This window comes from Pipistrellus hanaki (genome assembly GCF_964339955.1).
Source record: "Pipistrellus hanaki genome assembly, chromosome: 19".
In the NCBI taxonomy this organism is placed as follows: Eukaryota; Metazoa; Chordata; class Mammalia; order Chiroptera; family Vespertilionidae; genus Pipistrellus; species Pipistrellus hanaki.
Genome location: NC_140521.1, coordinates 11,753,493 through 11,766,307, shown reverse-complemented (window position 1 = coordinate 11,766,307; position 12,815 = coordinate 11,753,493). Strand labels below are relative to the sequence as shown.

Sequence of the window (12,815 nt, the reverse complement as noted above, 5' to 3'; positions counted from 1 at the left end):
AGAGGTGGGGAGCAGAGACCATTTTCTCTTCAGGGGAGATTTGTCTAAGGCGTCAGCTGGATTCTAATTCCTTCCCTCTCCGGCACCACAATGGGCGAGGATGGGCCTGTCTCCCTCTCCTGCCACCCAGCCATCCCGTCCTCGGCTCACGCGGGGCTGCGGGTTGGATGGCCCCCAATGCGGTCCCCTCTCCGGGGCTCCCCTATGGATGTGTGGGTTCCGGGCGTGCCTGTTAGCAATCAGCCCACTGCTGGGCCAGCCTCCTGTGAGCAAACTTCCATTTCTTTCCTAAGTGGTGGCCGCCAGTGCAGAATGGCGCCCCCAGACCTGTCGGAGGTTGATTCCCTCATCAAAGCTCTCTGGTCTCCTCCGCACGCTCTCCCCAAAAGGTTATCGTTCAAGAGAAGAAAGGCTCTTTGATTTCTGATGCTGGGCTGGCCAGCTTGGATCTGGGGGCTCCTGGGAGATGGCAGGCAGGGGGCAGGGGAGTAAGAGTGGATTTACCCAGAGTTTGTGTCAGATCCCAGCCCTGCCATTCCCAGCTGGCCAAGGCAAGTTGTGAGGCCCCTCCCCTCCCCTATGCCTGAGTCCACACTGTCTCAGGTGTTGTGAGATTCGGAGAGAACTTGTATTTGATGGCGCTTCTAAGGCTACGGGGAGGGGAGAGGGGGAGGAGGAGTAGAGGTGGGGGGAGGTGTCAGCTGCTGCTACACCCATGTTCTCTGACCATGTTTGGGCCCCTCAGCATAAGGTCCCCTGTCCAGTGGGGGTTCCATGGTGCTTTCTGGAACCAGTGGACCTTCCTTCCATAAGGCATCTTGGGCAAGAACACGAGGTAGACCCAGCCCATGCCATGACCCTTCCCTCTCTTAGAGGTGTCCCTGACCACAGCTCCCTGCTGTCCTCGCCTCCCCCCTCCTGCCCCGCACACCAAGTGGGAGAGCTGCATCTGCACAAAAGAAACAACAGCTAATAATTTACATCTTCACTGCATGAAAATAAAATCCACAGGTCAACCTAAATGTATAGCCTCTTCTTGGGCCTCTCCCTCCCCAGATATCTGGAGAACTACAGGGGTGGGGTGGGGGCCTGGGGCGGTGGGGGTTTGGCAGGCCTCTGATCCCCTCAGTCTTAGTTTTGGGGACCATGTTGACCCCCCTAGAGAAGAGAAAAGAGATGGCCTCTTTCTGCCTGGCCTACCAGCAAGGCCTCTCCGAGAGCCAGGCACACAGCTGTTGAACATCTGGCCCCATTCAAACATTAGTCACCAATGTCCAACGACTTCTCAGGAAAAGTCTAAAAGCCTCCAAAGTAAATGGCCTTCCATAGCCCCTGTGCCTCATGGGAAAAGTCCCCTCTGCTGACAGGCCGGGGCGGGAGCCTTCCTGGTCCTGCCTCTGGGTCACAGTCCCCATAGAGCTGCGGCCCATGGGGATCCAGTGTCCATGTGATAAAACTGTCACCCGGGAAGGTCTCCAGCTGACATTATCCCACGCCCCAGGCCTGCACCTCGCAGAGAGCATACTAGAAGCCCACAGAGTAAGACGCCTACAAATCCGTCTTACCTCCTCCCTCCCAGCCCCACGCTTACAGCTGCACTGCCCTCAGCGTTATTTAATCTTTCAGAGTCTCAGTTTCCTCTCCTATTAAACAGGAATAATAATAGTAATTACTGCATAGGGTTTTATGATTGAAGGACATAATCTATGCAAAGTGCTTAGCCTCGAGACTAATAAATCGTAAGTAATCAGCACGTGGCAACTTCATTGTGAGGGTGAATTAAGGGAGCCTGGTCCTGAGCAGGTGAGCCTGTGATGCTACCAGCCAATGGAGGGGAGGCTAGGCTGTTCCAGCCCCACTTTGGAAGGGGTGTTGGAGGGGGGCAGTGTCCCGATTCCATTGTGCAGAGGGATGTGTAGACTCCGCCACCCATGGGGCCCACACTGATGTCCGAGTGACCCTGAAGCAGGTCACATTCTGCGTCAGCTGGTGGCTTTATCAGGATGCTAAATAGTAGTGAATCAGTTGGGAGAAAAGGCCCCAGGCAGTGTCTGAGGGTAGGCACCTGGGTGTGCCAGGCATGGAGTTAGGCACGCAGGTATGCACCACGCTTTGCCATGGCAGCTGAAGGATGCTGGACAAACTCCTTGCACTTCTGGAATGTCCATTTCTCTATTACTAAAGACAGGCATAATAATACCCACCTACATGAGGTCAGTGTGAGGGTGAAACAGGTGAGGGGAGAATAATGGCCAGTGCTGCTCCGCCTGCTGTCTTTTTCATGCCTGTGACCCACAGGCTCGGGCCAGTGGAGCAGAGATTCGGAGAAGCCAGAGGGCTGGTGACCACATGGGCACCAGCTTTCCTGCGGGCACATGGGACCCCACAGCTGGTGGTGAAGACCTGCTAATATGCTGCCTGCCTTGCACACTGTGGGCAGGGCTGTGCCCTCCAGGAAATGGCCTGGCTGAGGCAGCTGAGGGAGGCAGGGCTGGCAAAGTGCTCCACCCATGTGGTCCTTGCTGTTGCCGTAGGGACCTGCCCTGTGCGTGTCATCTGGCATCTGAGGCAGGAACCCATGGGTTTGGGGTGGCGGCCACAGAAACTTCGGGGAACTATCCCAATGATTGTCAACTCTTCCCAAAACAAAGCTAACTCCACGTCAGCTTTTCATGTAATTCATTAATTTTAGAACGTAATTTGAGATCACAGCTGTTTCACGTTTCTCTTATAAGAATTTAATTGGTGTGTAACAGCACAGTTAATTAAATACAAATCAATAGTTTAAAACAACTAATTGATTCTTAATACGAACAGGGAGGGAAAACTTAGTTCTAACATAATTAACTCGTATTAAATAAGCAATGAAATAGCAATTATGTCTTTACAACAATGTAAAGTTTACGGTTCCCTTTCATAAACTTACAACCAGCAAGCAACGAGAGTCAGAAATTATGAATCAGGTGTTATTGAGCTATTAAGCATTTACCGCTCACCCTGGAGGGCCAAGGCTGTGAACCAGTGCCAGTTGGGGATTGCTAAACCCGGGCTCCGCCTCTCTCAGACTCTGTACTATGGAGCAGCGTTTTTCAACCGCTATTCCGCGGCACACTAGTGTGCAGCGAGATGTTGCCTGGTGTGCCGTAGGTGCAGACAAGACAAGAATTTTATAATTTTTCACTATTTTGTTTACTTAATATTTCATAATAAAGTAATTATAAAATACTTTCTTTGTGTTTATTTGATTCCTATTCAAGAGAATTACTTTATATATAGTGAATATAGGCACAGAGTTAAATTTTTTAACATTTTCTAATGGTGGTGTGCCTCGTGATTTTTTTCATGAAACAAGTGTGCCTTTGCCCAAAAAAGGTTGAAAAACACTGCTATGGAGGTTCATCAGAAAACGGTTCTTCCCATGATTCAGGGGCAGCATCAATGTCCGGGATGTGAGGACTTAGGCTGCACACAGGACTCGGCAGAACAAACACAGTTTAGCAGCATGCAGGTCAGAACTTTGCAAACACGCGACCAGCATCCTTGGGTGAGGCATCACTGAACGACCACCTGTGAGCGAGGGAAGGACACCCAGCAAAGGCCAAACCCGTCACAATCCACGGCATTGACAGCCCTGCGATCACAGTCCTCCCCTGAGCACTGAGCCAGGAATCCAACCTGGACCTGGGCCTGAGCACCACTCCCAAGCAGTGCTTCTCCTGGAATGGTCACGTTCCTTTCTCTGCACCGCAGATTCTCAGACCGGAATGAGGGAACTCATTTCTGTCTTGCCTATCGCAGAGCTATTGTGAGTGTCTGATGAGAGAGCGACTGTGACAGCGTCAGGAGAAAATACGTTATTCCACAAAAGCGAAGTAATACCGCGGTCTCGCCGTTATTACTAATAAGAATTTTAAAACCTCGGGGCTAGGAGAAAAGTCCCGTCCTCGCCCTCTGAAACTAAAGGGAAAAGCCGTTCCATTTCCAAAGCTTTTTATTCCCCTCAGGAGGGAAGTCTCGTGTCTCCTCGACTCTTGTTCCGACGAATTACAATTTTCATTCATTTCACCGCCCTCTCTCTCTCGCCCAATCCACTGGGCCACGTAGAAGCCTCCTGATTCCATTCCAACCTGGGCAGAAAACTGATCACTGCCCAAGATTTTCTAGCTGGCCCTTTCATTAAATCAGCAGGACTGTGCTGGGGACCAGGGGCTCAGAGGTAGTTTTTGCTTTTGTGTGTGTGTGTATGGTTTTTCTTAAAGGCACAGGGCAGACCCTCTGTTGTTCATAGCCTAGAGGCCAGGAGGCCCTGGGATGAAATCTCTCCTTCTCCCTTAGAAACATAATATTTTCTAATAAATGTTCCCTTGCTCAGCAGTATTTCCCAAACCTTGGTTCTCCTTAGACAGCACCCTCCACACCCCCATCTGCAGGTGGCCCTCACTTCTTCGCTGTGACTTTTATTTTAAGCCGGGACAACTTATTTCACGTTAATCAATTGCCAGCTTTGGTGTCTCTGATGATTTGCTACTGATACTAGTAAGTGCTCGGCCAAAGTCCGTAGCCCCCCGTCCATGTGGAGAAGACACCCACATCTTGCCTCTCTAAAATGGGCATCTGGCCGAAACCGGTTTGGCTCAGTGGTAGAGTGTCGGTCTGCGGACTGAAAGGTCCCAGATTCGATTCCGGTCAAGGGCATGTACATTGGTTGCGGGCACATCCTCAGTAGGGGGTGTGCAAGAGGCAGCTGGTCGATGTTTCTCTCTCATCGACGTTTCTAGCTCTCTATCTCTCTCCCTTCCTCTCTGTAAAAAATCAATAAAATATATTTTAATAAATAAATAAATAAAATGGGCATCTGTGCCCGGCCAGCGTGGCTCAGTGGTTGAGCATCAACCTATGAACCAGGAGGTCCCGGTTCACTTCCCAGTCAGAGCACATGCCCCGGCTGTGGGCTCTATCTCCAGTAGGGGGCGTACAGGAGGCAGCCGATCCATGATTCTGATGTTGCTATCTCTCTCTCCCTGTCCCTTCCTCTCTGAAATCAATACATTTTTTTTTTAAATAAATAAAATGAGCATCTGTGATCTGGCTCCACCCTTGGTCCCAGTGCCATGTAGCAGGGAAGGTAGCAGGCTGGAGGGTGGCCGAGCTCATAAATCCCTGTTCTTTCTGTCACATCTGGTCATCTCTCCCTTCGTAGCCAGGTTAGTGGGGCCTGGCAGAGTTTCCCTGACTCAAAGCAGTTAGTTCCTGCTTCCCAGGTTCTCACCTGGGTTCCCCATTCGCCTCCCCTCCCCCCATTCCAGCCCTGCTGGCACTTCCTCCCTTGGACCCAGTGGCCTCCAGTGTTCCTCTGGCAGGCCTCTCGGGAGCAATCCCATATTGCAAATGGCTGGCTAATGCCCACGCCCCTGAGCCTCCAACCTGCTTGCTTTTGCAAAGATCCCAGTGGCTTCTCCCCACTCCTCCATGAAGACGAGGCCAGAGAGCCCTCTCCCTTAATAAATTCCTGCAGTGTGCTTATCCGCGCCTTGGAATGTAGCTGCCTCTGTAATTAAGACTAACCCACACGTGTCAAATTAAATGAGCCAAATACATTGAGAAATTGCCTCACCCTCCACTTCTTTTCTTCATCAAGTTGTGGTGGGGTGTTTTGTTTTGTTTTACTTCTTTTCCTGGTCATTTGCAAAACTCAAACTTGGTCAGTGATGCTCTCACTTAAAACAACTGGACACGTGGCCTCTTTCGTCCCGCAGTCACTCTGGGGGCAGCCTCCTAGGTTGACATCGGATGGATTGAGCTGGGGCGGCAGAGACAGCCTACAGCAAGCATGTCAAACTCATTTATTGGGCCCGGGTTCACCTCTGAGTCTGACATGCTTGGCCTACAAAGATAATCTCCATTCCACAGGTTGTCCATGATAGATCCTCCCTCCCTCCAATTGATGGACAGATGTAAACTCCACCTGCAGCCAGACATTCCTGAGCACTGAACCACCAATCAGCACCTGCCAAATACCCTAAGCCCCGGATTTCTAAGTCCCTAGGTCCCTAATCATAGGCCTTACAGGAATGTGCTGAGTGCCCTAAGCCCCGTCCCCTCACCTCCCCTTAAAAAGTGCTTGTACCCCGGCCCTCGTCCTCTTCCGCTCTATCTCTGGAAGCATCTGGCAGTGGTACTCTTCTCTTCAATAAAGCCTGTGTTCTGGTCTCCCAGTCTCCGGCCCCTTCTCTATTTCATCTTTCAGTCCACACTCTAAATTTTTAGGAAAATTATGTCCGCTCCATTTGCCTGGGGACTTAGGGGATTTTACAGGAAGACCTACAAGAAATGGACCTAAACCCATCCAGCACCTCTGCCCCAGGACTCAGTGCCTCCCCCCTCACTCCCCCACCTCCTACTGCCATCGCCTCCTGGGCTCAGTGCAGGAATTCAGACTCCCTCTCTCATAAGCAGCCGCTGCTGATGTGCTGGAGGTGGACATAAGAAGTCACTGGAAACAATATTAAGAATTGTAGCAATTGTACAGGTTCTGATGATGAGCAATCGCATTGCACCTGTAATGGCCAGGCCAACGCTGCCTGTGGTTACAATACAATCTGGGGCAAAAGGCTATTGTTGAGGGGGGCTCCGAGCCTCCTCACAGCTTGTGCTTCCGCCGGCCCCCTCCCTGCGTGCTGCATTCCTGGCTCTCAAAGGCCAGGCGGTTGTTAGGCAGGATCCACAAATACTGTAAGTAAACATCAAAGAGGCTTTGATCCTCCCGCCCTCCATATCGCAGGAGCCCCCGAAGAAAGAGCCAAGGCCTCGGATGAGGGAACTTAACACCGTCAATTTGGGCGCCTGAGATGTGAGGCTGTTTGAAGTGAGGGCGGCTAGACCTGGCCAGCCCTGCCTTCAGAGGAGGGGCCGTGAAGGGAAGGAAAGAGGAGGCAAGCGCCTTTGGATAAGGCACGCTCGGGCCTGCTTCTCCCTGGCTCTTTCCTGATAGTCAATAAACCCCTTGAAAGAGTCAGGAGATCAAAGCCAGGGACCTCCCTGGGCCATGGCATTTCGCCACCACCCCTCCTCCAAGCTTTGTTTTTCCCCAGGACAAGAGCTGCCACGCTTGACTCCTCTGTCTCTCCTGGGCCCTGGGCTCCCTTCCATCCCGATGCTCTGCTGGGGAGAGTGTGCTGGGCACCAGAGGGGGCTGGAGACACAGGGAGGAGGAGGAGCCCAGCCTGCCGGGGCTCCAGCAGCCTGGAAATACCCAGTGTTTGGGGACACATTGCTGCACACGCCACTCAGCGGGAGGTCCTTCTCTGAGAAACAGGGAGGGTGCGCCTGGGTCCCCGAAAGGCTGGCAAAACCCCGGAGAAGGTGCAGTCACACACCGCCTTCCAGAAATCACACCCCTTATTCATCCCCCTGTTTGTGGCAGCTGTCACGTTTGTAGGACTTCTAAACAAAGAGGGAGGGGTGGGGAGTCTAAAAGAATCGTGGGGCTCAGTGGATAGCGCGCCGGCCTGTAGCGTGAAGGGTCCTAGGTTTGATTCTAGCCAAGGGCACGTGCCTGGGTTGCTGGCTCGATCCCCAGTCAGGGGCATGCAGGAGGTAGCCGATCCATGATTTTCTCTCATCATAGATATTTCTATCTCTCTCCCCCTCTCTCCTCCTCTCTGAAATCAATAATATTATAGATGTATATAAAATAAAATAATAACGCGGATAATGATATGTACCTCAGAGGGGTGTGGAAATCAAATAAGGCATTTGTGGCTGACAATGATGCCTAGAGCTGAGTCAGTGCAGTGCAAAGGCTTGTGAAATGACTAAGTATATAAGAGCAACAAGGGATTCTCTCATCCTCTGCAAAAGGGGTTCTCTGACAGCTGACCCACTCCCGACTCACCCACCTATGTTTTCTCTTCCAGAGCTGGGCCTCCAGAAGAGAGGATGCTGTCTCGTGCTGGGCTACATGGCCAAGGACAAGTTTCGGAGAATGAATGAAGGTCAGTGATCACACACCCATCCTCTCAGGAGCAATGTGTGTGGGGGGGGGGGCGGGGGGAAGGGGGGGGCGGGGAAGACTAAGCCCTGTAGTTACAGAGAAGGAACTTGGGGAATCTAGAAGGGACAGCGGGCAGATCAGTTCAGTTTCCACGAAGCTATCCATATGGTAACGTGGAGAGGAGTCGCTAGTGCTTGAAACACAGTATGCTGACGCTGAAGCACTTTTCCTTATGGGCTATCTTTCCTCCTCCCTTTGTGTCCCATCCTTCTCTTCCTCTGGCTTCCCTACCTTTTATTTCCCACCCACCCACCTGGTGCAATTAAATCTGCTTCTATCATCTTTTCTAATCCAGACCTCTTGACCTTTCCCCTCAGTCGCTCACGTTTGTTCAATGCCGATTGAATGAACAGCACCTGATGGGGCACTTGGGATGATACTAAAGGGACATAAGGCCGAGGGTTCCCACTTGCAGGCCTGCCCTCTTGACCAGCTCCATCCCCCTCCAACTCCCCCGTATTCATCCACCTTCCTCTCGCTCCAAGTCTTTCCTCCGAGGCCAGACCGGGTCACGGGAAGCTTGGGAAAGGCATTGACATGGACGCGGAGGCTGGGGCATGGAAGGCGTGCTGTCGCTCCTGGGCTCGCTGTCATAAAGAGCCAATCCCCTCCTCCCCGGCCATCTGTCTCTGCGAGCTAATAACCCTTTCCATCAGATGCCACAGACTGTTTGTCAGGACTCAAAAGTAGATCAACAATGGCTGGGGATGCCATTTATTCATTAAAGTCAGACACATGAAGCCCTGGCCTGCAGCCAGCCCAGCTTGCTCTGACCGGGCCCCTCCTCTCCCGACGCCCTGGGCACCCTTCCAGGCCTGGGGGAGGCAACTCACCTGTACTTTCCCTGTTTTCAGAGCTGGGCTATCCAAAGTACAGTTCCAGGGCACCCCTCCAATGCTTCCCAGTGGGCTCTCCTCCCAACCCACAGTCCATGGCACCCACACCTGCTTATGCTCCCCAAACTTAGTGCCTCACCAGCTATAGGTTCATCACCAGCACCCATCGTGGTGACAGAGTGACAAGAGGCAGGCCAGCACAATAAGCACGAAGGGTGTCGCCTCCCCATTCTACTACCTGTCTGTGTAAGAGGGCAGGGGCACCAAGAGGCCACTGCCATTTGTGGGAGTCCCAGGGCTGAGCCCCAGGACTGGGATTGTCTGCCACATCCCAGCCTCTAGTCAGTCCCCCTTCCTGGCTTTCTCTTGCTCAGCCTACCCCCTCCTCTCCCAACACAGCCTTCAAGAGAGCACTATAGGCTGTAGCTTCTCATCTGTGGGGACATAGGAAGTGCCTCTGTCCGTGGTGCTGACTAGGCTGCCACAGGCTCTTCCTGGTGATGCCCATGAGAGAAGCAACAGAGACTGGGGAAGCTAAAAAGTCCCGAGCTGGGCTGGATTTGAAACCTCAAACTCTGGGCGTCTGACCAAGGAGAAGGATGCTGACTCTCAATCCTGGGGCCCTCAAAGAATCCTATCACGTAACTCATAAGCATGATTTGACTGCCCCCCACCTTGCACGAACTGCTGTAACCACGCCCAGGCTTAAGCAGCAGAAGGTTATTTTCTCACAATTCTGGAGACAGAAAGTCCGAGGTCAGGGTGCCAACATGTCAGGTTCTTGTGAGAGCTCTTTTCTTGGCCCACAGACGGCCACCTTCCTACTGTGTCCTCGCATGGCAGAGAGAGAGAGCGAGAGCGAGAGCGAGAGAGAGCGAGAGAGAGTGAGAGAGAGCGAGAGAGCGAGAGAGAGAGAGAGAGAGAGAGAGAGAGAGAGAGAGAGACCTGAGGTGGCTCATGTAATGAAGACAGCAATCCCATTGGATCAAGGCGCTCCCCATATGACCTCATGTAACCTGAATCACTTCTGGAAAGGCCCCCTCTCCAAACGCAGTCCCATTGGGGCTGGGAGTTCAGCATATAAATTGGGAGGAAAGAGGACACAATACAATCAATGGCAAGGGATCTGGGTGCATTTGCCGTCGCTGAAAGGAACCATGGGAATACTCTGGACCATGACTTTGAAAAATGGTGAGGGGAAAAAAAAAAAGAAATTCAGCATTTGATAGAGAGGAACTTCTTAGATGTTGCTAAGGTCAAGAAGAAGGGAGGGGGTCAGGGAGGACTGGACGAGGGCCCAGGCACAAGACCAGGACCAGTGACCTCTGAGGACAGTTAGCCTTACCTTGTGCAGCAACTAAGCGAAAACAGCGTTTTTATAATATCTTTCTTTTTAAAATGGGGAGATGCCATAACAATATCTATTCTCTCAGAGCACACGCCCCCACCTGCCTCGAAACACATACAATCTGCACAAGCGTGTCATTACTTTCAACTGATTACGGTTGGCTTGGTTAAGAATGATAGACCCCAGGTGCCTTATTCCAACCTACACCCTTCCCCTGGAGATGACTAATTGAGAATCAAGCAAGATACTTGGAATGAGGGAGGCAGCGAGGCATAACTAATGGCTTGGGCAGCCAACACCTCACTCCTGTCTCTCTCTCTCTCTTTCTCTCTCTCTCTCTCTCTCTCTCTCTCTCTCTCTCTCTCTCTCTCTCTTTCTCTCTCTGCATGTGTCTCTCACCCCTCCCAAATGCCCCAACATACACACACACATTCATGCACATACTCACACACAACCACACACACAATAGGTGCTGCTATTTCTGGGTGTAGAAGGAGATTGGGGGCGGGGGGACTAACCAGCTAAACCAACACGTGTGAATGGTTACAAGTCTCAACTAACCAGGAGGAGAGAGGCTAGGAGGGGGGTGCGACAGTGGGGCAGAGGAGGAGATGCATGAGGTGGGTCACCCTCGGTTTTGGTCGGCGGAGAAGCAGGAGGGACCTGGAGGAGTGGGTGAGACTCCCCTCCCTGCTCCCATTCTGGACAGTCTAGCCACATGATACATTTTTTTTTTCTCTTTCTGAAACTCACGTGCCCAAACTCCAACACGCCTGCAGATGAGAAAAGGCATCGGCAAGCATGGGGAGCTGTTTTATGGTTTATAATTATCTTGTACCAATACCGAAAATAATTATAACTTCCACATATTAATAATTGAACTGGAATAGCAGCCATGACATAGCTCAAGAAATAGAAATCTCTGTCCATGCTGCACCCTGCACCTTGGTATAAATGGAACCACTGGTAAAAACAGTAAAAAATAATTATTTTTCTCCCAGATGCTGGAATCAGTGAGATATTAGAACAATTAGCTGCTTCTTCCATTAAAGATAAGGTGGTGATCATTATATTTCTAATTTAGAAGAGACATAAAAGCCTTACGTGTCCTGTATTAACTTTTATTTGTTCTGTTTAACGGTATTTCGTAGGGTGTCTGTCACCTGGGGAGAAGTGGCCTCCTATTTTATGCCTCTTTGTTAATCTGGTATCTTTTTCTTTTCTTCTTCCTCCACTGCTCCCCCCACTCCTCCTCGCTACTTCCCCCCTAAAAAAAAAATAGCTTGAGAAAAATAATGAATGAGCAGGAGCTTTATAGATTTGGGGTTTATCATAAGCTAGAGTGATCACAATTGGTGCAGTTAAACTACACAAAGCAATAAAGGGAAAACACGATTCAAATATCATTTAAGAAGGCATGTGATAGTCGAGGAGAGCTGCTTTATTGGAGGGTGCTTAAAAGCCTGCTTGGGTAGAGTGGGCAACATCTGCAGGAATGGAGGTGCTTAGCAATATGTGGTTTGTATGTGTGCGTGCATGCGTGCGTGCATGTGTGTGTGTGTGTGTGTGTGTGTGTGTGTGTGTGTTCTTTCCTGTTTGGACTCATCACACCTGTGGCCTCAAATGGAGATTTGAACAAAAATTAATGGAGGGTAGACGAGGTAGGAGGAAATAAAACCAGGCCAGGCATAAGAATCCAGGTTTGTTTGACCTCATCGACTTCGTGTGATTAAGTAACATGGTGCTTTAAATGAGAACTGCTGGAAGGAGGTCATTTATTTATTCATAAAACAGTCATTGAATACCTACGAGCAAAATAACATCCATTTTAGCCCTCGCTAAAATTTGGCTCAGTGGATAGAGTCGGCTTGCAGACTGAAGGGCCCCAGGTTCAGTTCCAGTCAAGGGCACATGCCCAGGTTACGGGCTCAATCCCCAGTAGGGGCCATGCAGGAGGCAATCAATCAACGATTCTCTCTCGTCATTGATGTTTCTATCTTTCTCTCCCTTTCCCTTCCTCTATGAATCGAATAAAAATACATTTTAAAAATGAAATCATTTTTATAGTAAGATCCAGGCGTGGTTTTAAGCATTGGAGCTTTTCAAGTTAAGTAGGACATGGCCCCTGCTTTCCATAAGCCCAGGATAAAGACACGCAGGGCCTTCTCCGTGTTACTGTTCCCTCCACAGAGAGCCCCCAAGTTGGATCCTCCTCTTCCTCCACCATTGGGCTCCATTGAAGCAACCAGCCTGTTTGTTGTGTGATGCTTACCCTAAACCAGTTCACTAGACCCTCTGCCCCACTTAAAGAGACCGATAGACAAGGATCCCACCCACTCCTTCCCTCCCCTGGCCCAGTGTCTCCCACCAGGAAGTAGTTGGTCAAGTTTAATTTAAGTAATTAATTAGTGCCATGACGAGCAAAGTCACCCAAAGTGCAAAGTGGGTCCACACATCTTCCTATCGGCCTCTCCTCCAAGTCCGGGTCTAAGGCTCCTCCTGGGAGGCCAGGGCCTAGGCAGGTCAGCAGAAAAGGGGGCTGGGAGGGGTGGCCCCCTGAAGGGCTCCTCCCCCTTCT

The 12,815-nt window shown here is 50.9% G+C and overlaps 1 protein-coding gene across 4 annotated transcripts in view; it reads left to right on the top strand.

The window, feature by feature from the left end:
• Positions 1–12,815, top strand: part of KIRREL3 (kirre like nephrin family adhesion molecule 3) — a 442,298-nt gene that overhangs the window by 353,896 nt on the left and 75,587 nt on the right. For all 4 annotated transcript variants that reach the window (XM_084867577.1, XM_084867578.1, XM_084867579.1 and 1 more), the window contains exon 2: positions 7,917–7,994. In XM_084867577.1, coding sequence (XP_084723703.1) covers positions 7,917–7,994 — 78 coding nt within the window. The remainder of the gene's footprint in view (positions 1–7,916; positions 7,995–12,815) is intronic.